At 51.3% G+C, this 25,510-nt stretch overlaps 1 protein-coding gene across 3 annotated transcripts in view; it reads right to left on the bottom strand.

Moving 5' to 3' along the window:
- The window catches only part of LOC134958491 (solute carrier family 26 member 6-like), a 183,077-nt gene that overhangs the window by 59,448 nt on the left and 98,119 nt on the right, over positions 1–25,510 (bottom strand). For all 3 annotated transcript variants that reach the window (XM_063941152.1, XM_063941151.1, XM_063941153.1), the window contains exons 5-7: positions 15,863–15,973; positions 3,815–3,981; positions 2,800–2,964 (exon numbers count right to left, since the gene is read on the bottom strand). In XM_063941152.1, the coding sequence (XP_063797222.1) occupies positions 2,800–2,964; positions 3,815–3,981; positions 15,863–15,973 (443 nt within the window). The remainder of the gene's footprint in view (positions 1–2,799; positions 2,965–3,814; positions 3,982–15,862; positions 15,974–25,510) is intronic.

Below are 25,510 nucleotides of genomic sequence, written 5' to 3'. Positions count from 1 at the left end.
CCTTCGGCGCGCGCACAAAAATGGGTGTGGCCAAATGGCACATGGGGCGTGGCCAATGAAAATGGGGGCGTGATACACATATGGGGGAGGGGCAGATACACGTATGACCCCAATAGTGTCAGATACACATTGCCCCACAGTGCCAGATATACATTGCCCCACAGTGCCAGATACATATAACCCCACAGTGCCAGATATACATTGCCCCACAGTGCCAGATACATATAACCCCACAGTGCCAGATACACATTGCCCCACAGTGCCAGATACACAAATGTCCCCAGAGTGCCAGATACACATTGCCCCACAGTGCCAGATACACAAATGTCCCCAGAGTGCCAGATACACATTGCCCCACAGTGCCAGATACACATTGCCCCACAGTGCCAGATACACAAATGTCCCCAGAGTGCCAGATACACATTGCCCCACAGTGCCAGATACACAAATGTCCCCAGAGTGCCAGATACACATTGCCCCACAGTGCCAGATACACATTGCCCCACAGTGCCAGATACACAAATGTCCCCAGAGTGCCAGATACACATTGCCCCACAGTGCCAGATACAGAAATGCCCCCAGAGTGCCGTACATTGCCCCACAGTGCCAGATACACATTGCCCCACAGTGCCAGATACACAAATGTCCCCAGAGTGCCAGATACACATTGCCCCACAGTGCCAGATACACATTGCCCCACAGTGCCAGATACACAAATGTCCCCAGAGTGCCAGATACACATTGCCCCACAGTGCCAGATACAGAAATGCCCCCAGAGTGCCGTACATTGCCTCACAGTGTCAGATACACATTGCCCCACAGTGCTAGATACACAAATGCCCCCACTGTGTCAGATATACATTGCCCCCCGTGCCAGATACAGAAATGCCCCTACAGTGCCAGATATGCCCCCAGTGCCAGGTATACATGCCCCCCTGTGCCAGATATCCCCCAGTGCCAGGTATATATTTACCCCCCTGTGCCAGATATGCCCAGTGTGCCAGATATCCCCCAGTGCCAGGTATATATGCCCCCCTGTGCCAGATATGCCCCCAGTGCCAGATATGCCCCAGTGCCAGGTATACATGCCCCCCTGTGCCAGGTATATATGCCCCCCTGTGCCAGATATCCCCCAGTGCCAGGTATATATACCCCCCCTGTGCCAGATATGCCCCCAGTGCCAGATATCCCCCAGTGCCAGATATACATGCCCCCCTGTGCCAGATATCCCCCAGTGCCAGGTATATATGCCCCCCTGTGCCAGATATGCCCCCAGTGCCAGATATCCCCCAGTGCCAGGTATACATGCCCCCCTGTGCCAGATATCCCCCAGTGCCAGGTATATATGCCCCCCTGTGCCAGATATGCCCCCAGTGCCAGATATCCCCCAGTGCCAGGTATATATGCCCCCCTGTGCCAGATATGCCCCCAGTGCCAGATATCCCCCAGTGCCAGGTATAACATGCCCCCCAGTGCCAGATATCCCCCAGTGCCAGGTATACATGCCCCCCTGTGCCAGATATCCCCCAGTGCCAGGTATAACATGCCCCCCTGTGCCAGATATCCCCCAGTGCCAGGTATATATGCCCCCCTGTGCCAGATATGCCCCCAGTGCCAGGTATACATGCCCCCCCCAGTGCCAGGTCTAACATGCCCCCCCACCAGTGCCAGGTAAACATGCCCCCCTCCCCTACTCACCGCTGCCGTCGCCGTCCTGTCTGTCATGTGAGGGAAGGAGAGCGCAGCCTGGCCTCTCGTTCCCCTCAGTCTCCGGCGGGTGTCTCAGTTTAATTCAGCGCCGATCCGTGAGCCAATCAGAGCTCGCGGGTGCGAGCTCTGATTGGCTCACGGATCGGCACTGAAGTAAACTGAAACACCCACCGGAGACTGAGGGGAAGGAGAGGCGCAGGCTGCGCTCTCCTTCCCTCACATCAGCGGCGGTGCGGCGGGGACGGCGGGTGCGGCGTGGAGCAGGGGAGGGAGGGAAGGAAGAGGAGCGGCGGCCCGTCTGTGTGGGTACGGCGTACCCACGGCTAAATTCTTACGGGTACGCCGTACCCACCCGTACCCGCCCACTTGCACCACTGCTCCCAGTGAGGATTTCATTGCAGAGCGATTAAAAGGAAGGGACCGTTTGGGAGAGGTAACGAGAAGAGGTGGCAAAAACACAGTCGTGTCACAGGCGTTTTTTGTGGCCTGTTTCTGCCTTCAGCTACGATCAGTGTCGGACTGGGGCATGTAGGGCCCACCGGGGGTATGCAGTGGTACGGGCCCATGTTTAGAGGTGTGGCCAGTCTGTAGAGGGGGTGTGGCCTGCTACCTCATTGGTTTGACTAACCATTAGATAGTGCAACATCTGGGCGCCTTCATAAATATATACTGTAAATTCAGCTGCTGCATGCATGATAATGTACCAGATTAATAACAGCAATGCACTGTAGAAAATACACCATAGTGCAGTATAAGGTAACATATGTATAATGTATAATTCAAATGCACAGTCTGGAACCTGATCCTTAGAGCAGGAGGTGGGCCCCCAGGCAGTGGGGCCCACCGGTGGTTTCCCCTGTACCCCTGTTGGCCAGTCTAAGCCTGGCTACTATCATGTACATAAAAAAACATGGCGTCCGCGTCGCTAGTGCTGCAGCCAGTAGCGATGTTAAGCAAGCCCATAGGCTGAAAATAAATTGCAGCTGCGTAGGCTTTGGCGTTCAAATCGGAATCAGGCCCTGTTCCTATATTTATTCTGTGGGATGAACAGATTATGTATTATGTTGGATATAAGGAAGACAGTCTTACATAGATGAGAGACAGAGGCTTGCTTTGATGAGAGACCGCCACACCCAGTATACTTTCTAGCTGAGACACAGTCACGTGGATGGCTGCGGCGCTAGTGTAGCCCCGAATCAGTGGATCCGAGAGGTAGGTGACTATAAAGCCAAACTGCACCAGCCCCAACAAGATCTGCAAAGAGAGACACAGGTGACTCTCACACAAATGTGAGGGGATTGTAACACTTGGGGGTAAAATTACTAAAACCTTCTACGATGGAAAAATGAAGGTCCTGCCGATTGCAACCAATCAGAAGCAAGCTTTCATCTAAGAAAATGATAACTACAATCTGATTGGTTGATATGGACAATGGTGGTCATTCCGAGTTGTTCGCTCGCTAGCTGCTTTTAGCAGCTTTGCACACGCTAAGCCGCCGCCTACTGGGAGTGAATCTTAGCATAGTAAAATTGCGAACGATAGATTAGCACAATTGCGAATAGACACTTCTTAGCAGTTTCTGAGTAGCTCCAGACTTACTCGGCATCTGCGATCAGTTCAGTCAGTTTCGTTCCAGGTTTGACGTCACAAACACACCCAGCGTTCGGCCAGACACTCCTCCGTTTCTTCAGACACTCCCGCGTTTTTCCCAGAAGCGGCAGCGTTTTTTCACACACTCCCATAAAACGGCCAGTTTCCGCCCAGAAACACCCACTTCCTGTCAATCACATTACGATCACCAGAACGAAGAAAAAAACCTCGTAATGCCGTGAGTAAAATACCTAACTGCATAGCAAATTTACTTGGCGCAGTCGCACTGCGGACATTGCGCATGCGCATTAGCGACTAATCACTCCGTTGTGAAAAAAAAATAACGAGCGATCAACTCGGAATGACCACCAATAATTGCACTTTTCCTTTTTAGAAGTTTTAGTAAATATACCCCATGCTTGGGATTTGCCAAAAAGTGTTTAAATAAATCTATTGCAAATGTATTTGGAAAACAAAAGTTCTGTAACTGGCAGTCTGTGGACACACCGCTTACCTGAAAGATGCCGACCAATAGCATTAAGGCTGCGGCCACCTCAACTCTGGCAGCATCCCTAGCCTCAGTGTCAATCATGGATTCATTTCCTGGGATCATAAAATTCTCTGAAGGGGCCAACGACTCAGTCACACTCCCGACCATCACCGAGATAACAGCGAAGGTGCCTGTAGAGGTGGTTATTTAACAGAAACAGGTCTCAGGAGGGCAGGGACGGTTTGTTACATTCCAGCGTACGCACTCCAGCAATATCCAAATGCGGATACATTTGCAAATAAGTGGCAGATCCTGATAAGAAGCAATGGCGATATTCATGCCAGCGGTTGAGGCTTTTCATCTGTGCATGCATCTTAGTCGCTAAAAAGTAGCACAGCACGTGCGGACCCACGGAGCGTTCTTTAGTTGATATAGATGCATGGGCTCAGAAATGTACTGGCGTTACTGGATGGTGACTGGGATGTGGCTATTCAGACGCACAGAGGTTTTCACACCCTTTTAACATTATTTTAGTCTCACTTGAACGTATTAAAGGGCTTTTGGAGCAATTTTTCACGAAAAACCCTTTAATTCTCATTTTTTTTTAGTAACCACATCGCATTTCCCATACTTCTAATGGGAAATGTAATATGGCCGAATTTCCCAAAATGTTTTTGTCAAAAAACACCGCAGTGAGCCCTGTGATAATTATGCAGACTTAAGCTAACTGGCACATGGCCACGTCCCATTTTTGTGCGCCCGCCTTCAGTATGACGTTTGTAGGAACATGACCATGTGTCACACCTCCATTTTTATTCACACTAGAGGCGACAAACACTGAAACAATCCAGATTTACATAAAATACACTGAAACAATCCAGCCTCCCCCCTTCACTCGGTGCCTCTCAGCATCCCACCTGTGTCTTTCAGCCTGCTCCCTTCCCTCTGCCTCTCAGCCACCCCCCCTTCATTCTGTGCATCTCCGCCTGCCCCCCTTCACTCTGTGCCTTTCAGTCTACACCCTTCACTCTGTGCCTCTCAGCCTCCCCCCTTCATTCTGTGCCTCTCAGCCTTCCCCCGCTTCATTCTGTGCCTTTCAGTCTGCCCCCCCCTTCATTCTGTGCCTCTCAGACTGCCCCCCTCTTCATTCTGTGTCTCTCAACCTCCCCCCTTCACTCTGTGCCTCTCAGCCTAACCCCTTCACTCTGTGCCTCTCAGCCTGCCCCCCTTCACTCTGTGCCTCTCAGCCTGCCCCCTTCACTCTGTGCCTCTCAGCCTGCACCCTTCACTCTGTGCCTCTCAGCCTGCCCCCCTTCACTCTGTGCCTCTCAGCCTGCCCCCCTTCACTCTGTGCTTCGCAGCCTGCCCCCCTTCACTCTGTGCCGCTCAGCCTCCCACCTTTCACTCTGTGCCTCTCAGCCCGCTCCCCATTCACTCTGTGCCTCTCAGCATGCTACCCATTCACTTTGTGCCTCTCTGCCTGTCCCCTTCACTCTGCCTCTCAGCCTGCCCCCTTCATTCTGTGCCTCTTAGCCTGCCTCCCTTCACTATGTACCTCACTCCTTCACTCTATGCCACTCAGCCTCCCACCTTTCACTCTGTGCCTCTCAGCCCGCTCCCCATTAACTCTGTGCCTCTCAGCCCGCTCCCCATTCACTCTGTGCCTCTCAGCCCACTCCCCATTCACTTTGTGCCTCTCAGCCCACTCCCCATTCACTCTGTGCCTCACTCCTTCACTCTGCCACTCAGCCTCCGACCTTTCACTCTGTGCCTCTCAGTCCGCTCCCTATTCACTCTGTGCCTCTCAGCCCGCTCCCCATTCACTCGGTGCCTCTCAGCCCGCTCCCCATTCACTCGGTGCCTCACTCCTTCACTCTGTGCCACTCAGCCTCCGACCTTTCACTCTGTGCCTCTCAGTCCGCTCCCTATTCACTCTGTGCCTCTCAGCCCGCTCCCCATTCACTCTGTGCCTCTCAGCGCACTCCCCATTCACTCTGTGCCTCTCAGCCTGCTCCCCATTCACTCTGTGCCTCTCAGCCTGCTCCCCATTCACTCTGTGCAGCTCAGCTTGCTCCCCATTCACTCTGTGCAGCTCAGCTTGCTCCCCATTCACTCTGTGCAGCTCAGCTTGCTCCCCATTCACTCGGTGCCTCTCAGCCCACTTCCCATTCACTCGGTGCCTCTCAGCCCGCTCCCCATTCACTCGGTGCCTCTCAGCCCGAATCCCATTCACTCAGTGCCTCTCAGCCCGCTCCCCTTCACTCTGTGCCTCTCAGCCTGCCCCCTTCAGTCTGTGCCTCTCAGCCTGCCCCCTTCAGTCTGTGCCTCTCAGCCTGCCCCCTTCAGTCTGTGCCTCTCAGCCTGCCCCCCTTCACTCTGTGCCTCACTCCTTTACTCTGTGCCTCTCAGTCCGCTCCCTATTCACTCTGTGCCTCACAGCCTGCTCCCCATTCACTCTGTGCCTCTCAGCCCGCCCCCCATTCACTCTGTGCCTCTCAGCCCGATTCCCGTTCACTCAGTGCCTCTCAGCCTGCCCCCTTCAATTTGTGCCTCTCAGCCTGCTCCCCTTCACTCTGCGCCTCACTCCTTTACTCTGTGCCGGTCAGCCTCCGACCTTTCACTCTCTGCCTCTCAGTCTGCTCCCTATTCACTCTGTGCCTCACAGCCCGCTCCCCATTCACTCTGTGCCTCTCAGCCCGCTCCCCATTCACACTGTGCCTCTCAGCCCGCTCCCCATTCACTCGGTGCCTCTCAGCCCGCTCCCCATTCACTCAGTGCCTCTCAGCCCGAATCCCATTCACTCAGTGCCTCTCAGCCCGCTCCCCCTTCACTCTGTGCCTCTCAGCCTGCCCCCTTCAGTCTGTGCCTCTCAGCCTGCCCCGTTCAATCTGTGCCTCTCAGCCTGCCCCCCTTCACTCTGTGCCTCACTCCTTTACTCTGTGCCTCTCAGTCCGCTCCCTATTCACTCTGTGCCTCTCAGCCCGCCCCCCCATTCACTCTGTGCCTCTCAGCCCGATTCCCGTTCACTCAGTGCCTCTCAGCCTGCCCCCTTCACTCTGTGCCTCTCAGCCTGCCCCCTTCAGTCTGTGCCTCTCAGCCTGCCCCGTTCAATCTGTGCCTCTCAGCCTGCCCCCCTTCACTCTGTGCCTCACTCCTTTACTCTGTGCCTCTCAGTCCGCTCCCTATTCACTCTGTGCCTCTCAGCCCGCCCCCCCATTCACTCTGTGCCTCTCAGCCCGATTCCCGTTCACTCAGTGCCTCTCAGCCTGCCCCCTTCAATCTGTGCCTCTCAGCCTGCCACCCTTCACTCTGTGCCTCTCAGCCTGCTCCCCTTCACTCTGCGCCTCACTCCTTTACTCTGTGCCGGTCAGCCTCCGACCTTTCACTCTCTGCCTCTCAGTCTGCTCCCTATTCACTCTGTGCCTCACAGCCCGCTCCCCATTCACTCTGTGCCTCTCAGCCCGCTCCCCATTCACTCTGTGCCTCTCAGCCCGCTCCCCATTCACTCTGTGCCTCTCAGCTTGCTCCCCATTCACTCTGTGCCTCTCAGCCCTCTCCCCATTCACTCTGTGCCTCTCAGCCCACTCCCCATTCACTCTGTGCCTCTCAGCCCACTCCCCATTCACTCTGTGCCTCTCAGCCCACTCCCCATTCACTCTGTGCCTCACTCTTTCACTCTGTGCCACTCAGCCTCTGACCTTTCACTCTGTGCCTCTCAGTCCGCTCCCTATTCACTCTGTGCCTCTCAGCCCGCTCCCCATTCACTCTGTGCCTCTCAGCCCGCTCCCCATTCACTCTGTGCCTCTCAGCTTGCTCCCCATTCACTCTGTGCCTCTCAGCCCTCTCCCCATTCACTCTGTGCCTCTCAGCCCACTCCCCATTCACTCTGTGCCTCTCAGCCCACTCCCCATTCACTCTGTGCCTCTCAGCCCACTCCCCATTCACTCTGTGCCTCTCAGCCCACTCCCCATTCACTCTGTGCCTCACTCTTTCACTCTGTGCCACTCAGCCTCTGACCTTTCACTCTGTGCCTCTCAGTCCGCTCCCTATTCACTCTGTGCCTCTCAGCCCGCTCCCCATTCACTCTGTGCCTCTCAGCCCGCTCCCCATTCACTCTGTGCCTCTCAGCCCGCTCCCCATTCACTCTGTGCCTCTCAGCCCGCTCCCCATTCACTGGGTGCCTCTCAGCCCGCTCCCCATTCACTGGGTGCCTCTCAGCCCGCTCCCCATTCACTCTGTGCCTCTCAGCCGGCCCCCTTCACTCTGTGCCTCTCAGCCTGCCCCCTTCACTCTGTGCCTCTCAGCCTGCCCCCTTCACTCTGTGCCTCTCAGCCTGCCCCCTTCACTCTGTGCCTCTCAGCCTGCCCCCTTCACTCTGTGCCTCTCAGCCTGCCCCCTTCACTCTGCGCCTCACTCCTTCACTCTGTGCCTCTCAGCCCGCTCCCCATTCACTCTGTGCCTCTCAGCCCGCTCCCCCTTCACTCTGTGCCTCTCAGCCCACTCCCCATTCTCTCTGTGCCTCTCAGCCCACTCCCCATTCTCTCTGTGCCTCTCAGCCCACTCCCCATTCTCTCTGTGCCTCTCAGCCCGCTCCCCATTCACTCTATGCCTCTCAGCCCACTCCCCCTTCACTCTGTGCCTCTCAGCCCGCTCCCTATTCACTCTGTGCCTCTCAGCCTGCTCCCCATTCACTCGGTGCCGCTCATCCCGCAATGTGTATATGGGGCTAACTGCCACAATGTGTGTGTGGGGCTACCTGGTGTAATGTGTACGTACACCTCTGAGCCTGCTCACCCTTCACGCTGTGCCTCTCAGCCTCCCCCTTCATTCTGCCTCTCAGCCTGCTCCCCCACCTCTCTTCACAGTGTGTCTCTCAGCATCCTCCCCCTCTATCTCTCCCTTTTCCCCCTCCGGTCAGTGCTAGCGGCCCTCACTTGTGTGTATGACAGGGAGCCGGCGGACAGCGAGGCCAGACAGGCGCTGTTTTGTGACACTGGCGTCAAACAGGGCAGGGAGCACGGCATTGATGTAGTGCCGGCTTCGCGCTTCCGGCAGCTCTGAAATGTGGGCCGTTGTTTAAACTGTGCAGAGTTTCAGGAGCGGCGGGAGCTGCATCAGTGTGACAAAAGAGCCGCATGAAGCTCGAGAGCCGCGAGTTGGCCACCGCTGCCCTATGCAGAGAAAGCTGTGCGGGGACTGGGCCAGTGTGATCAGCTGTGTGTGTCTGACGATCACTGTACAGAAATTATTTAAAAAAGTTTAAGTATACTTCTATTCCCCAGTGATCGGTGCTCTCCTCCGCCTCTGGTCATGTGATCCTGATCATCTGACACTGTAAACCAGCATTTGCAGCAGTTTGCAGCGTCAGATGAACGGGTCACAGTACAGAGACGGAGATCACATGACCAGAGCCGGAGGAGCATACCGGAGGAGATGGTGTGGCTGAGAGATGCAGGCGGGAGATGAGGGTGTGGCTGAGAAACACAGGAAGGAGATGGTGTGGCTGAAAGACGCAGGGGGCAGGAGGTGACACGAGTCTGGTTGAACCTCTGTTGCATGATGATGATCTTGGTTATATTCCTACACAAACAGGCATCTTCTGGACCATGTAATTTCCTACATGAATAGTGATTACCGAACAAAGACGCTGTCTGCCCAGGGAGGATACTGTACATTTCTCTAACGTCCTAGTGGATGCTGGGGACTCCGAAAGGACCATGGGGAATAGCGGCTCCGCAGGAGACTGGGCACAAAGTAAAAGCTTTAGGACTAGCTGGTGTGCACTGGCTCCTCCCCCTATGACCCTCCTCCAAGCCTCAGTTAAGATTTTGTGCCCGAACGAGAAGGGTGCAATCTAGGTGGCTCTCCTGAGCTGCTTAGAGTAAAAGTTTAAATAGGTTTTTTATTTTCAGTGAGACCTGCTGGCAACAGGCTCACTGCATCGAGGGACTAAGGGGAGAAGAAGCGAACTCACCTGCGTGCAGAGTGGATTGGGCTTCTTAGGCTACTGGACATTAGCTCCAGAGGGACGATCACAGGCCCAGCCATGGATGGGTCCCGGAGCCGCGCCGCCGGCCCCCTTACAGATGCTGAAGCAAGAAGAGGTCCATAAATCGGCGGCAGAAGACTTTCCTGTCTTCATAAGGTAGCGCACAGCACTGCAGCTGTGCGCCATTGCTCTCAGCACACTTCACACTTCGGTCACTGAGGGTGCAGGGCGCTGGGGGGGGGGCGCCCTGGGAAGCAATGAATTTACCTTATTTGGCAAAAAATACATCACATATAGCTCCTGGGCTATATGGATGTATTTAACCCCTGCCAGTTTTCCAGAAAAAAGCGGGAGAAGAGCCCGCCGTGAAGGGGGCGGGGCCTATCTCCTCAGCACACAGCGCCATTTTTCCCACACAGCTCCGCTGGTAGGAAGGCTCCCAGAATCTCCCCTGCATCCTGCAACTACAGAAACAGGGTAAAAAAGAGAGGGGGGCACTTATTTGGCAAAATAACAGATATAAGCAGCTATAAGGGATAGACACTTATTGTAAGGTTGTCCCTATACATATATAGCGCTCTGGTGTGTGCTGGCAAACTCTCCCTCTGTCTCCCCAAGGGGCTAAGTGGGTCCTGTCCTCTATCAGAGCATTCCCTGTGTGTGTGCTGGGTGTCGGTACGTGTGTGTCGACATGTATGAGGAGGAAAATGATGTGGAGGCGGAGCAATTGCCTATAATGGTGATGTCACCCCCTAGGGAATCGACACCTGAATGGATGGCCGTAATTAAGGAATTACGTGACAGTGTCGGCACGTTACAGAAAACTGTTGACGACATGAGACAGCCGGCAGCTCAGTTAGTGCCTGTCCAGGCGTCTCAAACACCGTCAGGGGCTATTAAACGCCCGTTACCTCAGTGGGTCGACACGGACCCAGACACAGACACTGACTCCAGTGTCGACGGTGAAGAAACAAACGTATTTTCCAGTAGGGCCACACGTTACATGATCACGGCAATGAAGGAGGTTTTGCACATCTCTGATACTGCAAGTACCACAAAAAGGGGTATTATGTGGGGTGTGAAAAAACTACCCGTAGTTTTTCCTGAATCAGATGAATTGAATGAAGTGTGTGATGAAGCGTGGGTTACCCCCGACAAAAAACTGCTAATTTCTAAAAAATTATTGGCACTATATCCCTTCCCACCAGAGGTTAGGGCTCGTTGGGAAACACCCCCTAGGGTGGATAAGGCGCTCACACGCTTATCAAAACAAGTGGCGTTACAGTCTCCAGAAACGGCCGCCCTTAAGGAGCCAGCAGATAGGAGGCTGGAAAATATCCTTAAAAGTATATACACTCATACTGGTGTTATACTGCGACCAGCAATCGCCTCAGCCTGGATGTGCAGTGCTGGGGTGGCTTGGTCGGATTCCCTGACTGAAAATATTGATACCCTGGACAGGGACAATATATTATTGACTATAGAGCATTTAAAGGATGCATTCCTATATATGCGAGATGCACAGAGAGACATTTGCACTCTGGCATCAAGAGTAAGTGCGATGTCCATTTCTGCCAGAAGAGGATTATGGACGCGACAGTGGTCAGGGGATGCGGATTCCAAACGGCATATGGAAGTATTGCCGTATAAAGGGGAGGAGTTATTGGGGGGCGGTCTATCGGACCTGGTGGCCACGGCAACGGCTGGGAAATCCACCTTTTTACCCCAAGTCACCTCGCAGCAGAAAAAGATACCGTCTTTTCAGGCTCAGTCCTTTCGTCCCCATAAGGGCAAGCAGGCAAAAGGCCACTCATATCTGCCCCGGGGCAGAGGAAGGGGAAAAAGACTGCAACAGACAGCTTCTTCCCACGAACAGAAGCCCTCCCCCGCTTCTGCCAAGTCCTCAGCATGACGCTGGGGCCTTACAAGCGGACTCAGGCACGGTGGGGGCCCGTCTCAAGAATTTCAGCGCGCAGTGGGCTCACTCGCAAGTGGACCCCTGGATCCTGCAGGTAGTATCTCAGGGGTACAAATTGGAATTCGAGACGTCTCCCCCTCGCCGGTTCCTGAAGTCTGCTTTACCAACGTCTACCCCCGACAGGGAGGCGGTATTGGAAGCCATTCACAAGCTGTATTCCCAGCAAGTGATAATCAAGGTACCCCTCCTACAACAGGGAAAGGGGTATTACTCCACGCTGTTTGTGGTACCGAAGCCGGACGGCTCGGTGAGACCCATTTTAAATCTGAAAGCCTTGAACACTTACATAAAAAGGTTCAAGTTCAAGATGGAGTCACTCAGAGCAGTGATAGCGAACCTGGAAGAAGGGGACTACATGGTGTCTCTGGACATCAAGGATGCTTACCTCCATGTCCCAATTTGCCCTTCTCACCAAGGGTACCTCAGGTTTGTGGTACAGAACTGTCACTATCAGTTTCAGACGCTGCCGTTTGGATTGTCCACGGCACCCCGGGTCTTTACCAAGGTAATGGCCGAAATGATGATTCTTCTTCGAAGAAAAGGCGTCTTAATTATCCCTTACTTGGACGATCTCCTGATAAGGGCACGGTCCAGAGAACAGTTAGAGGTCGGAGTAGCACTATCTCAAATAGTACTACGACAGCACGGATGGATTCTAAATATTCCAAAATCGCAGCTGATTCCGACGACACGTCTGCTGTTCCTAGGGATGATTCTGGACACAGTACAGAAAAAGGTGTTTCTCCCGGAAGAGAAAGCCAGGGAGTTATCCGACCTAGTCAGGAAACTCCTAAGACCAGGCCAGGTGTCAGTGCATCAGTGCACAAGGGTCCTGGGAAAGATGGTGGCTTCTTACGAAGCGATTCCATTCGGCAGATTCCACGCAAGAACTTTTCAGTTGGATCTGCTAGACAAATGGTCCGGATCGCATCTTCAAATGCATCAGCGGATAACCCTGTCTCCAAGGACAAGGGTGTCTCTCCTGTGGTGGTTACAGAGTGCTCATCTCCTAGAGGGCCGCAGATTCGGCATTCAGGATTGGGTCCTGGTGACCACGGATGCCAGCCTGAGAGGCTGGGGAGCAGTCACACAGGGAAAAAATTTCCAGGGCTTGTGGTCAAGCATGGAAACGTCACTTCACATAAATATCCTGGAACTAAGGGCCATTTACAATGCCCTAAGTCAGGCAAGGCCTCTGCTTCAGGGTCAGCCAGTATTGATCCAGTCGGACAACATCACGGCAGTCGCCCACGTAAACAGACAGGGCGGCACAAGAAGCAGGAGGGCAATGACGGAAGTGGCAAGGATTCTTCGCTGGGCGGAAAATCATGTGATAGCACTGTCAGCAGTGTTCATTCCGGGAGTGGACAACTGGGAAGCAGACTTCCTCAGCAGACACGATCTTCACCCGGGGGAGTGGGGACTTCACCCAGAAGTCTTCCACATGTTTGTAAACCGTTGGGAAAAACCAAAAGGTGGACATGATGGCGTCTCGCCTCAACAAAAAACTGGACAGATATTGCTCCAGGTCAAGGGACCCTCAGGCAATAGCTGTGGACGCTCTGGTAACACCGTGGGTGTACCGGTCAGTGTATGTGTTCCCTCCTCTTCCTCTCATACCAAAAGTACTGAGAATCATAAGAAGGAGAGGAGTAAAGACTATACTCGTGGCTCCGGATTGGCCAAGAAGGACTTGGTACCCGGAAATTCAAGAGATGCTCACGGAAGACCCGTGGCCTCTACCTCTAAGACAGGACCTGCTCCAGCAGGGACCATGTCTGTTCCAAGACTTACCGCGGCTGCGTTTGACGGCATGGCGGTTGAACGCCGGATCCTGAAGGAAAAAGGCATTCCGGATGAAGTCATCCCTACCCTGATCAAAGCCAGGAAGGATGTAACCGTACAACATTATCACCGTATTTGGCGTAAATATGTTGCATGGTGCGAGGCCAGGAAGGCCCCTACGGAGGAATTTCAACTGGGTCGATTCCTGCATTTCCTGCAAACAGGACTGTCTATGGGCCTCAAATTAGGGTCCATTAAGGTTCAAATTTCGGCCCTGTCGATATTCTTCCAAAAAGAACTAGCTTCTGTTCCTGAAGTTCAGACGTTTGTCAAGGGAGTACTGCATATACAGCCTCCTTTTGTGCCTCCAGTGGCACCTTGGGATCTCAATGTAGTGTTGGGATTCCTAAAATCACATTGGTTTGAACCACTCACCACTGTGGACTTGAAATATCTCACATGGAAAGTGGTAATGCTGTTAGCCCTGGCTTCAGCCAGGCGTGTATCAGAATTGGCGGCTTTATCCTATAAAAGCCCTTACCTAATTTTTCATACGGACAGGGCAGAATTGAGGACTCGTCCTCAATTTCTCCCTAAGGTGGTTTCAGCATTTCACTTAAACCAACCTATTGTGGTGCCTGCGGCTACTAGGGACTTGGAGGATTCCAAGTTGCTGGACGTAGTCAGGGCCCTGAAAATATATGTTTCCAGGACGGCTGGAGTCAGAAAATCTGACTCGCTGTTTATCCTGTATGCACCCAACAAGCTGGGTGCTCCAGCTTCTAAGCAGACGATTGCTCGTTGGATTTGTAGTACAATTCAGCTTGCACATTCTGTGGCAGGCCTGCCACAGCCAAAATCTGTAAAAGCCCATTCCACACGGAAAGTGGGCTCATCTTGGGCGGCTGCCCGAGGGGTCTCGGCTTTACAACTTTGCCGAGCAGCTACTTGGTCAGGGGCAAACACGTTTGCTAAATTCTACAAATTTGATACCCTGGCTGAGGAGGACCTGGAGTTCTCTCATTCGGTGCTGCAGAGTCATCCGCACTCTCCCGCCCGTTTGGGAGCTTTGGTATAATCCCCATGGTCCTGACGGAGTCCCCAGCATCCACTTAGGACGTCAGAGAAAATAAGAATTTACTTACCGATAATTCTATTTCTCATAGTCCGTAGTGGATGCTGGGCGCCCATCCCAAGTGCGGATTGTCTGCATTACTTGTACATAGTTATTGTTACAAAAATCGGGTTATTGTTGTTGTGAGCCATCTTTTCTAGAGGCTCCTCTGTTATCATGCTGTTAACTGGGTTCAGATCACAAGTTGTACGGTGTGATTGGTGTGGCTGGTATGAGTCTTACCCGGGATTCAAAATCCTTCCTTATTGTGTACGCTCGTCCGGGCACAGTATCCTAACTGAGGCTTGGAGGAGGGTCATAGGGGGAGGAGCCAGTGCACACCAGCTAGTCCTAAAGCTTTTACTTTGTGCCCAGTCTCCTGCGGAGCCGCTATTCCCCATGGTCCTTTCGGAGTCCCCAGCATCCACTACGGACTATGAGAAATAGAATTATCGGTAAGTAAATTCTTATTTTCTTCAGAGGTTCCTCATTTTGAGAAACCCCCATGTAGGTAAGATGCATATGGAATGGAAAGGAATGCGCCAAAGTGGCGTGTCATATTGACATGCCCCCGTTTGCAGTGGCGTGCCACGCCCCTTGTGGTATGTGATTTATATTGTACTGAGTGCCAATAGGTGGTGCTAGACACGCCCAATAGGAGGTGCTAGACAAGCCCAGTAGGCGGTGCTAAACACACCCCTCAGACGGTGCACCCCCTAATAAAATGATCTGTGCACGCCTATGTCTGGAATCTATTAGCGATCAGAATATTACCCCTACAAAGTACAACCGTTTATACCATGCAGCTTGTGTGACAAGAGCGCAATTGCAGCACCAGCCTATCAGCTTGATCTATCTGGAATCTATAATTAAAAAACAACAACAATATTTTGACTAAAGTTCATATAGTTTAACATTTCTTATGTCAGCTATAGTGCCCCCTTTGCATGACTGCTGATAAGAAATAAGATATTTGTAGGGGATCCTTTATCCGGAAATGCTTTCTTCAGGAACGAGAAATACATAATTTCTTTCATACACCCACATACACGATGACCGTGTGCTTCTCCCATCACCGTGAGGAGCACTGCTAAATAATTGGATAAGGATAGAAATATGGCTATACAAACATATTTCTGGCAGAATAAGGCATTGTGCACCAAATTCCATAAATATATAAATCCCTTCAATAGTGATTCAATTTACCTGCGGAGATGTGCCGTGACGTGCCGAATATTGTGTATAGGATCACAGGATAAAACGATGAGTACAGACCAAACACTGGGGGGACACCAGCCAGAAGAGCGTATGCCAAACCTACAAAACATCGAGAGAGAATTTTTATGTTACAATTTCACACTGGGATCAATTATCCATTAGGTTCCAAAGGGTAAAAACAAGGTTGAATTTTTTTTATTTATTTTTTTGGATGCAGGCCTTTGAGTGGTGGAGCTAAATTCTAATCCTGTTTAATTGATCTCACAACAAGATAAGGCTATTAATATTTTGTAATCTCATTCTGCTATCAAGACGTCCATTAGCCTCGTGATAAGAACAATGGTTATGGAAGGCAGCACGGACGGTATAATGGTTCGCATTACTGCCTCACAGCACTGGGGTTATGGGTTCAATCCCATCATGGCCTCAACTGTGTGGAGTTTGTATATTCTCCCTGTGCTTCCGTGGGTTTCCTTCAGGTACTCCGGTTTCCTCCCACCGTCCAAAAATATACTGGTAGGTTAATTGGCTCCTGACAAAAATCAACCCTACTTGCCTACATTAGAATACTCCTCTTGCACTACCGCATCATAAGGCCCCTCCCCATCACGATAAATGCTGCAAATGGCTGGTCCTCGAGGGAAAGGGCGGGGCTAAAATGACCACAACTGGCATCCTTTTAGCACCGCCCCCTCCATATGGACAGCGATTTCAGCATTATCTCCTTATTCTACCCGCTTCACTTGGAAGTGGGCAGGATGCTAGAGGAATACCCGCCCTTCCGGGGTTGTGGAGGACTACACGAAAGAGCGAGAGTCTCCCGCAACTTCTGGAAGAGTAGGTGAGTATGAGCGTAACCCTTGTGTGTAAGTGTTTCCGCGTACATCGGCAGACTAGATAGGCCAAGTGGCTCTTATACGCCATGAAATTCTATGTTTCTATGGAGATAGTCTCTACTGATTCATTTTAGTTTGGAGGATGAGTTGAGTACAGGAGGGTATACTAGGCCTTATTCAGAGATGAGTTGGACGCTGCAGCTGCCTCTTTGTACGCAACAACTGTGCAAAAATATGCCAATGTAATGTTAGGCTACCAGAAGACAACCCGGATTGGTGAATTGCAGAGTACAATGGGGTTGATTACGTAAGGGGCACGACTACTCTGTGGGCATTACGTAAGGGGCACGACTACTCTGTGGGCATTACGTAAGGGGCACAACTACTCTGTGGGCATTATGTAAGGGGCACAACTACTCTGGGCATTATGTAAGGGGCACAACTACTCTGTGGGCATTACGTAAGGGGCACGACTACTCTGTGGGCATTACGTAAGGGGCACAGCTACTCTGGGCATTATGTAAGGGGCACAACTACTCTGGGCATTATGTAAGGGGCACAACTACTCTGTGGGCATTACGTAAGGGGCACGACTACTCTGTGGGCATTACGTAAGGGGCATGACTACTCTGTGGGCATTGTGTAAAGGGCACTACTACTGTGGGCATTGTAAGGGGCACTACTGTGGGCATTGTGTGTAAGTGGCACTAGACACAGAATGGCTGAAAGACACAGAGTGAAGGGGCCAGGCTGAGAAAAACGGAATGAAGGGTGTGAGGCTGAAAGACACAGAATGAAGGGTGGGAGGCAGAGAGGCACAGAGTGAAGGAGGGATACAGAGACACAAAGTGAGGTGGATTGTGAGATGCATGGCAGGGAGACACAGGCGGTAGATGATGGTGTGGATGAGAGACGACACAGGGAGGAGATAATGGTGTGGCTGAGAGACTATGCAGGTAGGGGAGGAGATGTGCACCCCCTAATAAAATGTTCCGCGCATGCCTATGAGTAGGAGGCTCGCTGAATCTAGGGCCAGCTGAAGCGATAGCGCACAGCTCCCCTCAGGCACTTCCCAAGGGGCTAAGGAAGCTGGCTGGGTGAGGCAGTGACTGACTTCTACTCTGTCCGGAGTATGTTTGTGTCACGTGATGCTTACCACCGCCGCCGGACCCACTGAGGCACTCACTCTTCAACTCTGTCCTGTCCAGGTAACTCGCATGTCGGGAGATGGCAGCGGGTACGGAAAGGGGAGGGGGGGAATCATTATAATAAACGATGTAGGTGTTTATTTGCTTTTAATGAATGACGGTGGCTGTGTTTTATTGTTTTGTCTGTGTGGATTCAAAAATAAAGATGCAGTAGTGTTATGTATCACTTACTCTCTCCATTCATAGGTGTTTATGTGTGGAATGCGTTTATGTACGGCGGTCAGGAGACCCCTGGTCACAATACTGGTGCCGTAGTTCCGGCGTCTGAAAATCCCACCTTAGTGGGATTACTCCAGCTCTGACTGCTCCATCTATGGCCCTCATTCCGAGTTGTTCGCTCGTTAGCTGCTTTTAGCAGCTTTGCACACGCTAAGCCGCCGCCTACTGGGAGTGAATCCTAGCTGTGCAGAATTGCGAATAGAATAGCGATTAGAAATTTCTTTGCAGTTTCTGAGTAGCTCGAGACTTACTCTGCCACTGCGATTAGTTCAGTCAGTTTCGTTCCTGGTTTGACGTCACACACACGCCCAGCGTTCGCCCAGCCACTCCCCCGTTTCTCCAGACACTCCCGCGTTTTTCCCTGAAACGCCTGCATTTTTTCACACACACCCATAAAACGGTCCTGTCAATCACACTACATCCATTGTGCAGAACCACTGCATCACAGCTACTGGGAATCCAGCAGTGCCGACACTGCACTGCACACGGAATCTCCATTGCGCAGCATCTGGAAACCCTCATTGCCGACACCCTTGGCTTCATTTACAAGTATTGCTAACATCCTCAGCTTCATCTACAAGCATTGCCGACATCCTCAGCTTCATCTACAAGTATTGCTGACATCCTCAGCTTCGTCTACAAGTATTGCCGACATCCTCAGCTACATCTACAAGTATTGCTGACCAGAGGCGTCACTAGGGTTGGTGTCACCCGGTGTGGTAACTCACGGTGTCACCCCCCATGCCACCCTCCCGTATCACAATACACGGAACCCTTAGTTATGTTTTTGTACTAGTTTTCACATTATAACACACAGAATGAGTCAAAAATCACATTATAGCACACTGCATGAGCCAAAATTCACATTTTAGCACACGGCATAAGCCGAAATTCACATTATAGCACACTGAATGAGCCGAAATTCACATTATAGCACACGGTATGAGCCGAAATTCACATTATAGCATACTGTATGAGCCGAAATTCACATTACAGTACACTGAATGAGCCGAAATTCACATTACAGCACACGGTTTAAGCCGAAATTCACATTATAGCACACTGTATGACACAAAATTCAGGGAGAGTGACAGCAGGGACAGGGACAGAGAGACAAGGAAAGTGACAGCAGGAGCAGGGAGAGTGACAGCAGGGACATAGGAACAGGGAGAGTGACAGATTGACTGGGAAAGTGACAACAGGGACAGGGAGAGTGACAGATGGACAGGGAAAGTGACAGCAGGGACATAGGGACAGAGAGAGGGACAGCAAGGGCACATAGTAGGGACTAGGGCGAGAGAAAGGCAGCAGGGTAAGATTACCTATTTAGCAGCGGCGGTGCTGAGGATGCTGTGGTCTGCGGGGCGGTGGATGAGATGGCTGTGATTGGCATGGTGCAGAGGAGGCGGAGGTGCAGAGAAGGACTGAGGGCAACGGTGGGGTGGCTGAGGGCAGCGCCGGTGTAGTGGAGGAGGAGGCAGAGGGCGGCGGCGGTGCAAGGAGGAGGAGGCTGTGGTCGGCAGCACTGCAGCTCCTATGACCGCGGCGCTACTATTTTGCGGACCGGCAGCCAATCAGGAGCGGCCGCGTGGCAAGAGCTCAATGTGGCGGCGGAGGTATTCAGACTCATACATACATATATATATATATATATACACACACTCAAAACATTTTTTTTTATTCAAAACATTTTTTTTTACTCAAGTAATAATGGTTTATAATGTAATTGTAAACTGTAAAACATTGAATCAAACATACACACCCTCTCTCAGCTGAAACAGCTCACAGCCAGCCAGAGAAGAAGGCAATGAGGTGCGCACTTTAGTCCCTGCAGTACAGCTCCCTCTGGTAACGGCCGTCCTCCCTGCCCAGCAAAGTCTCCTCCCATTCTCCCTCCCAGCAAGGCATGCGGTGCAGGCGTGCGTATGACGTCACTCGTGACGTACAGCACCCGGCAACAGTTTATAGCTCATCACCATGGTGATAGTAGTACGGACCCGGTCACCGTGGCGCCGCGGCGGTGTACAGGCGGGCCGGTGTGTATATCACCGCTGTCCGGTGATGAAGTCGGCGGGGGTGCGGTGCTGGGGAGGAATAAGTGTGGGTGCAGCCGCAGACGTATCTGTGGATGGGTGTGCGGGTGTGCAGCTCTTTTTGGTGTCACCCCATTGAAGGGTGACACCTGGGTGCGGGCCGCACCCCCCGCACCCCCCTCATGACGCCTCTGTTGCTGACATCCTCAGCTTCGTCTACAAACATTGCCGATGTCCTCGGCTTCTTCTACAAGTATTGCTGACATCCCCAGCTTCATCTACAAGCATTTGCTGACATCCTCGGCTTCATCTTCAAGTATTGCTGATGTCCTCAGCTTCGGCTACAAGCATTGCCGACATCAGCAGCTTCGTCTACAAGTATTGCTGAAGTCCTTTGCTTTGTCTACAAGTATTGCCGACATCCCTAGCCTTGTCTGCAAGTATTGCTGATGTACTGGGTTATTGTCTACAGTCATTACTATAGACTTCTACCTCTTCACAGATACGACACTGGTTCCAGCCAGTGACCCGAGCCTCTCCTGCATTGCTGTTCTTCCCAGCATTCCGTTACTCACCAGTTCTCACGTGACTCTCTCTATAGGTGTTACCCGGCTACGCATTGCACTGGTGGCTCCCACCATCAGTGTTCCTGTACCCATAGCCGGTCACCTATCATCACAGTTCATATTGCCTGACTGCCACGCCTGAATGAGCAGACCAATTCTTAAGCCAGCCCAGTTCTGTCCACAGCGCTCAAGACCAGACCCAGTGTCCAGTACTAGTCCGGGTGCACAACCTAACTCAGCCGTGACAGTAAGCACTGACCCAATGGATACGGCTAGCGGTACTGTGTTAAGTTCAGACCTGCTTCAAGCAGTAGCAGCTCGTCTGGAAGGACTTGAGTTAGTACAGCGTCAGATGGTGAAAGACTTACAAGATTTATCTGCCCGACAAGACGGGTTTCAGGCATCCCTGTCCTCTTCTACTACAGCATCTTCACCTTGTGACCCGCTGCCGAATCCTTCTGGGGTAACCAAGACCCTTCCAATTCCTGGAAACCTAAACAGTGTAGAGGGTTCCTCAACCTCTGTGATGTACACTTCACGCTCCAGCCTCAGAAATTCCCTACTCTCAAGACTAAGGTGGCCTTCATTGTGTCCCTGTTGTCCGGGAAAACCCTGGAGTGGGTGTCAACCCTGTGGGAAAGGTCGGACCCCCATCTCAGTGACTATTCCAAATTTCTGGAGTCGTTCTGGGGAATATTCGATGAACCAGGTCGACCTACCTCTGCCTCTATAGAAATCATGAGGATTCGTCAAGGTTCCAGGACCATTGGTCAATATATTATTGAGTTCTAGACTTTAGCCTTCGAAATTCAGTGGAATGAAGAAGCCCTCATTGCGGCTTTTTGGCATGGTGTCTCCGAGAAACTCAAGGATGAATTGGCCTCCCGTGACTTACCAACAACCCTCAAGGACATTATGTCATTGTGCAATAAAATTGGAGAATGGAGTCACGAGAGATCCCGCCTTGAGAGGCCTCGTCCTCATCCAGCTCCTCGATTTTGGATGTTGAACCCATGCAAGTGAATCATTCCAAGCTCTCTGCCAAGGAAAAACAGCACCGCTTACAACAGAACTTATCTTTGTATAGTGGAGAAAGTGGTCATTTAGTTTCTGCCTGTTCCAAGCGTCTGGGAAAACAGGCGGTCCTAGGTTCCGAAGGAGGGCTAAATCTAGGAGACCAAAGAGTCTCTCCACGTACGAAGGATTCAATCATTTCAGTATCCCTGCAGCTTCCCACCGGCCTCAAAGCCTGTCCGGCCCTGTTATATTCTGGTGCAGCAGGGAACTTCATTTCAGTGGACCTGGTATTCCAGTATAACATACCAGTTCAGAAGCTTCCTCAAGCTATTACCCTCACTGCTGTAGATTGGAGTATTATTCCCCACGGGACTATCACCCAAGAAACTTGTGCCTTGACTCTCCTTGTAGGAGTACTCCACTCCGAAGTTCTTTCCTTTTTTGTATTACCCAAGTCTTCTCAACCAATTGTTCTTGGCCTTCCATGGCTTCAGCAGCACAATCCTCAAGTGGATTGGAAAACCACGGAAATTCTTTCCTGGGGACCGGCATGTCACTCCCGATGCTTGCAAAAAGTCATTCCTGTCCGTAAATCCAAAGTTCCCATTCCGGAAACATTGCCGGAGCCATACCATGCTTTTGCGGACGTCTTCAGTAAAGGAGGGGCAGATACCTCATCGAGAACCTATCCGCTTTCTATTCCTGAAACTGCTGCGATGTCAGAGTACATTAAGGAGAACCTTGAAAAGAGCTTCATTCATCCCTCGACCTCGCCTGCCGGCGTAGGCTTATTCTTAGTCAAGAGAAAGGATGGGGGTCTCCGTCCCTGCATAGATTACGGGGGCTTGAATGACATTACGATTAAGAATCGATATCCGTTACCCCTAATTACCGAACACTTTGACCGGGTCAAGGGAGCAACCATTTTTTCTAAATTGGACTTAAGGGGTGCATGTAACCTAATTTGCATATGAGCAGGCGACAAGTGAATACTCAAGACAGACATTACGAGTATCTTGTTATGCCATTCGGACTCAGTACTGCACCGGTGTTCCAGCACTTTGTTAACGAGATATTCCGGGATCTGCTGTGCCAGTCTGTCGTAGTGTATCTTGACGACATCTTAATATTCTCCCAAGATTTACAGACTCATTGGCAACAGGTGCAGGAAGTCCTTCGTTGTCTGAGAAGTCATCAACTCTTTTGCAAACTTGAAAAGTGCGTCTTTTAAGTACCTTCCATAGCATTTCTGGGATATATCATCTCTGGCTCCAGTCTTCAGATGGATCCCAAAAAGGTTAAAGCGATTTTAACTTGGAATGAACCCACGACTCTCAGAGCCACGCAACGTTTCCTGGGGTTTGCGAATTACTACCGAAAGTTCATTCGAGGTTTCTCTACCCTGGTTGCCCTATCTCTGCTCTTACCTGCAAAAGTGCAAACCCTAACTCCTGGTCATCTGAAGCCAAACAGGCTTTTCAACTTTTGAAAGAAGCGTTCACCTCTGCTCCAGTACTCCATTAGCCTGATGTTTCCCGGCCATTCTTCCTGGAAGTGGATGCCTCCACTTTGGGGGTTTGAGCAGTTTTGTCTCACTGCTGTCCTGATTAAAAACTTCATCCTTGTGCTTATTTTTCTCGGAAATTTGCCCCTGCAGAAAAGAACTACCCCATTGGGGAAAATTAGTTACTTGCAATCAAATTAGCCTTTGAAGAATGGCATTATCTTTTGGAAGGAGCTCAGTTCCCAATTACCGTTTATACGGATCATCGGAATCTCCTCTTCCTAAAGAATCTGCAGTGTTGCTCTCCTCGTCAAGCCCGATGGTATCAGTTCTTCTCCAGATTCAACTTTAAACTCACTTACCGTCCGGGATCTCAAAATGGAAAAGCGGATGCCCTCTCCCGATCTTTCTCCCAGGAAGAGGACACTTCTTCTGAAAACCAAAGCTCAGTTCTCAATCCCGCGGTATTCGCTTCAGCTAAAGCAATTCCAGTACCTCTCAAGTGGAAGACCTTCGTTGCCTCAAATCTTTGGAAGCAACTTCTTCAATGGGCTCATTCCTCTCTATTTTCTGGTCATGTTGGAGTACAGAAAACCCTGGAATTCTAAAGCAGATCCTATTGGTGGCCATCCATTCGACAGGACACTCAAGCATTTGTATCATCATGTGTCAAGTGTGCCCAACACAAATCCCCACGCCAGACTCCAGTGGGACCGCTACATCCACTGTCCATTCCTGTTCGTTCATGGACTCGCATATCAATGGACTTCATCACAGATTTACCTGCTTCTCAGGAAAAAAACTATAATTTGTGTTATCGTGGATCGATTTTCTAAAATGGCGCACTTTGTACCCCTCTCAGGTCTACCTTCTGCTTCCCAACTGGCCAAATTGTTCACTTCCAAAAATTTTACGACTATACGGTCTTCCTAAAGAGATTGTATCAGACAGAGGAGTTCAATTCGTAGCAAAATTTTGGAGGTCTCCCTGCTCCTCATTACAAGTCAAGCTGAAGATTTCTACGGCCTACCACCCTCAAAGTAATGGCCAAACAGAGCGAGTCAATCAAGACTTAGAGACATTCCTTTGTCTGTTCCTGTCTTCATCCCAAGACAACTGGGTGAATCTTCTGCCATGGGCTGAATTTTCACATAATAATACTTATCACTCCTCTTCTGAAACCACACCATTCTTAACAGCATATGGCCCGCATCCACGAGTCCCAGAATTCCATGCTATTCCACCACTTGATGTTCCAGCAGCACGAAGAACGCTCAAAGACTTTCTGGACATTTGGAAAAAGGTCCATTCTGCTCTAAAAAGGTTTTCCAAGCTTTATCAATTTTTTGCAGACCGGAAGAGGAAAGCTGTTCCTCTCCTTCGAGTGGCAGACAAGGTGTGGCTCTCTACCCGTAATCTTCGCCTCAGAGTACCTTTGATGAAATTTGCTCCTCGGTACATTGGCCCGTTCATCATACAAAAGGTGATTAATCCAGTCGCCTATCAGCTGAAGCTTCCTTCATACCTTCGTGTTCCAAATTCTTTTCACGTCTCCTTGCTCAAACCATTGATCCTCAATCAATTTCAGGCAGTTATTTCTTCTGGACCAAAAATTTGCACTCAACGGGGAGTGGTATTCGAGATTGAGAAGATTCTCGACTCCCGTCCCCGTTATGGGAGATTGCAGTATCTGATTGAATGGAGGGGATGTGGCCCCAAAGAGAGATCTTGGATCTTTGCGGAGTACATCCACGTGCCTCTTCTAGTGAGGGTTCATTCCAGATTCCCCCAGAAACCAAATAGGTGTCCTGAGGCCACTCCTAAAGGGGAAGGGGGTACTGTCACAGGTTGCCTGTGCTCCCCAGCCCTGCCTTGGTCTACCTCTGCCGCAAGCCTGGGCGCGATCCCTCATCCAAGCATGTCCCCGCTGTGTCCGGCCACTCGCCGCGGCATCCATGATTGTGCTCTAGCATCTCCCTGCTGGTGGCTGTTGGTCCAGGCCGCAGCACGCTGGAGTTCCCGCTGCTCCCCTCCATGGGCAGCGCCATGACAGTCTCTAGTCAGCTGATTCCCCAGGAGCCAACTCAGAGTCTCTCCGTGTCATGTGAGCCATTCATCCATTCAGCTGCAAGCACTGGGTGTAAGTTAAAGCTCTCAGCACTAACAAGCTGTCAGTGCTTTGGTGTCTCTCAGACTGGAGTGAGCTCCAGAATCTCCCGCTGGTAATAGACTCAGTGCAAGTTACCATCCCCC

The sequence above is a fragment of the Pseudophryne corroboree genome, chromosome 9 (genome assembly GCF_028390025.1).
Source record: "Pseudophryne corroboree isolate aPseCor3 chromosome 9, aPseCor3.hap2, whole genome shotgun sequence".
NCBI classification, from domain to species: domain Eukaryota; kingdom Metazoa; phylum Chordata; class Amphibia; order Anura; family Myobatrachidae; genus Pseudophryne; species Pseudophryne corroboree.
This window is presented reverse-complemented; position numbering and strand designations above follow the sequence as displayed.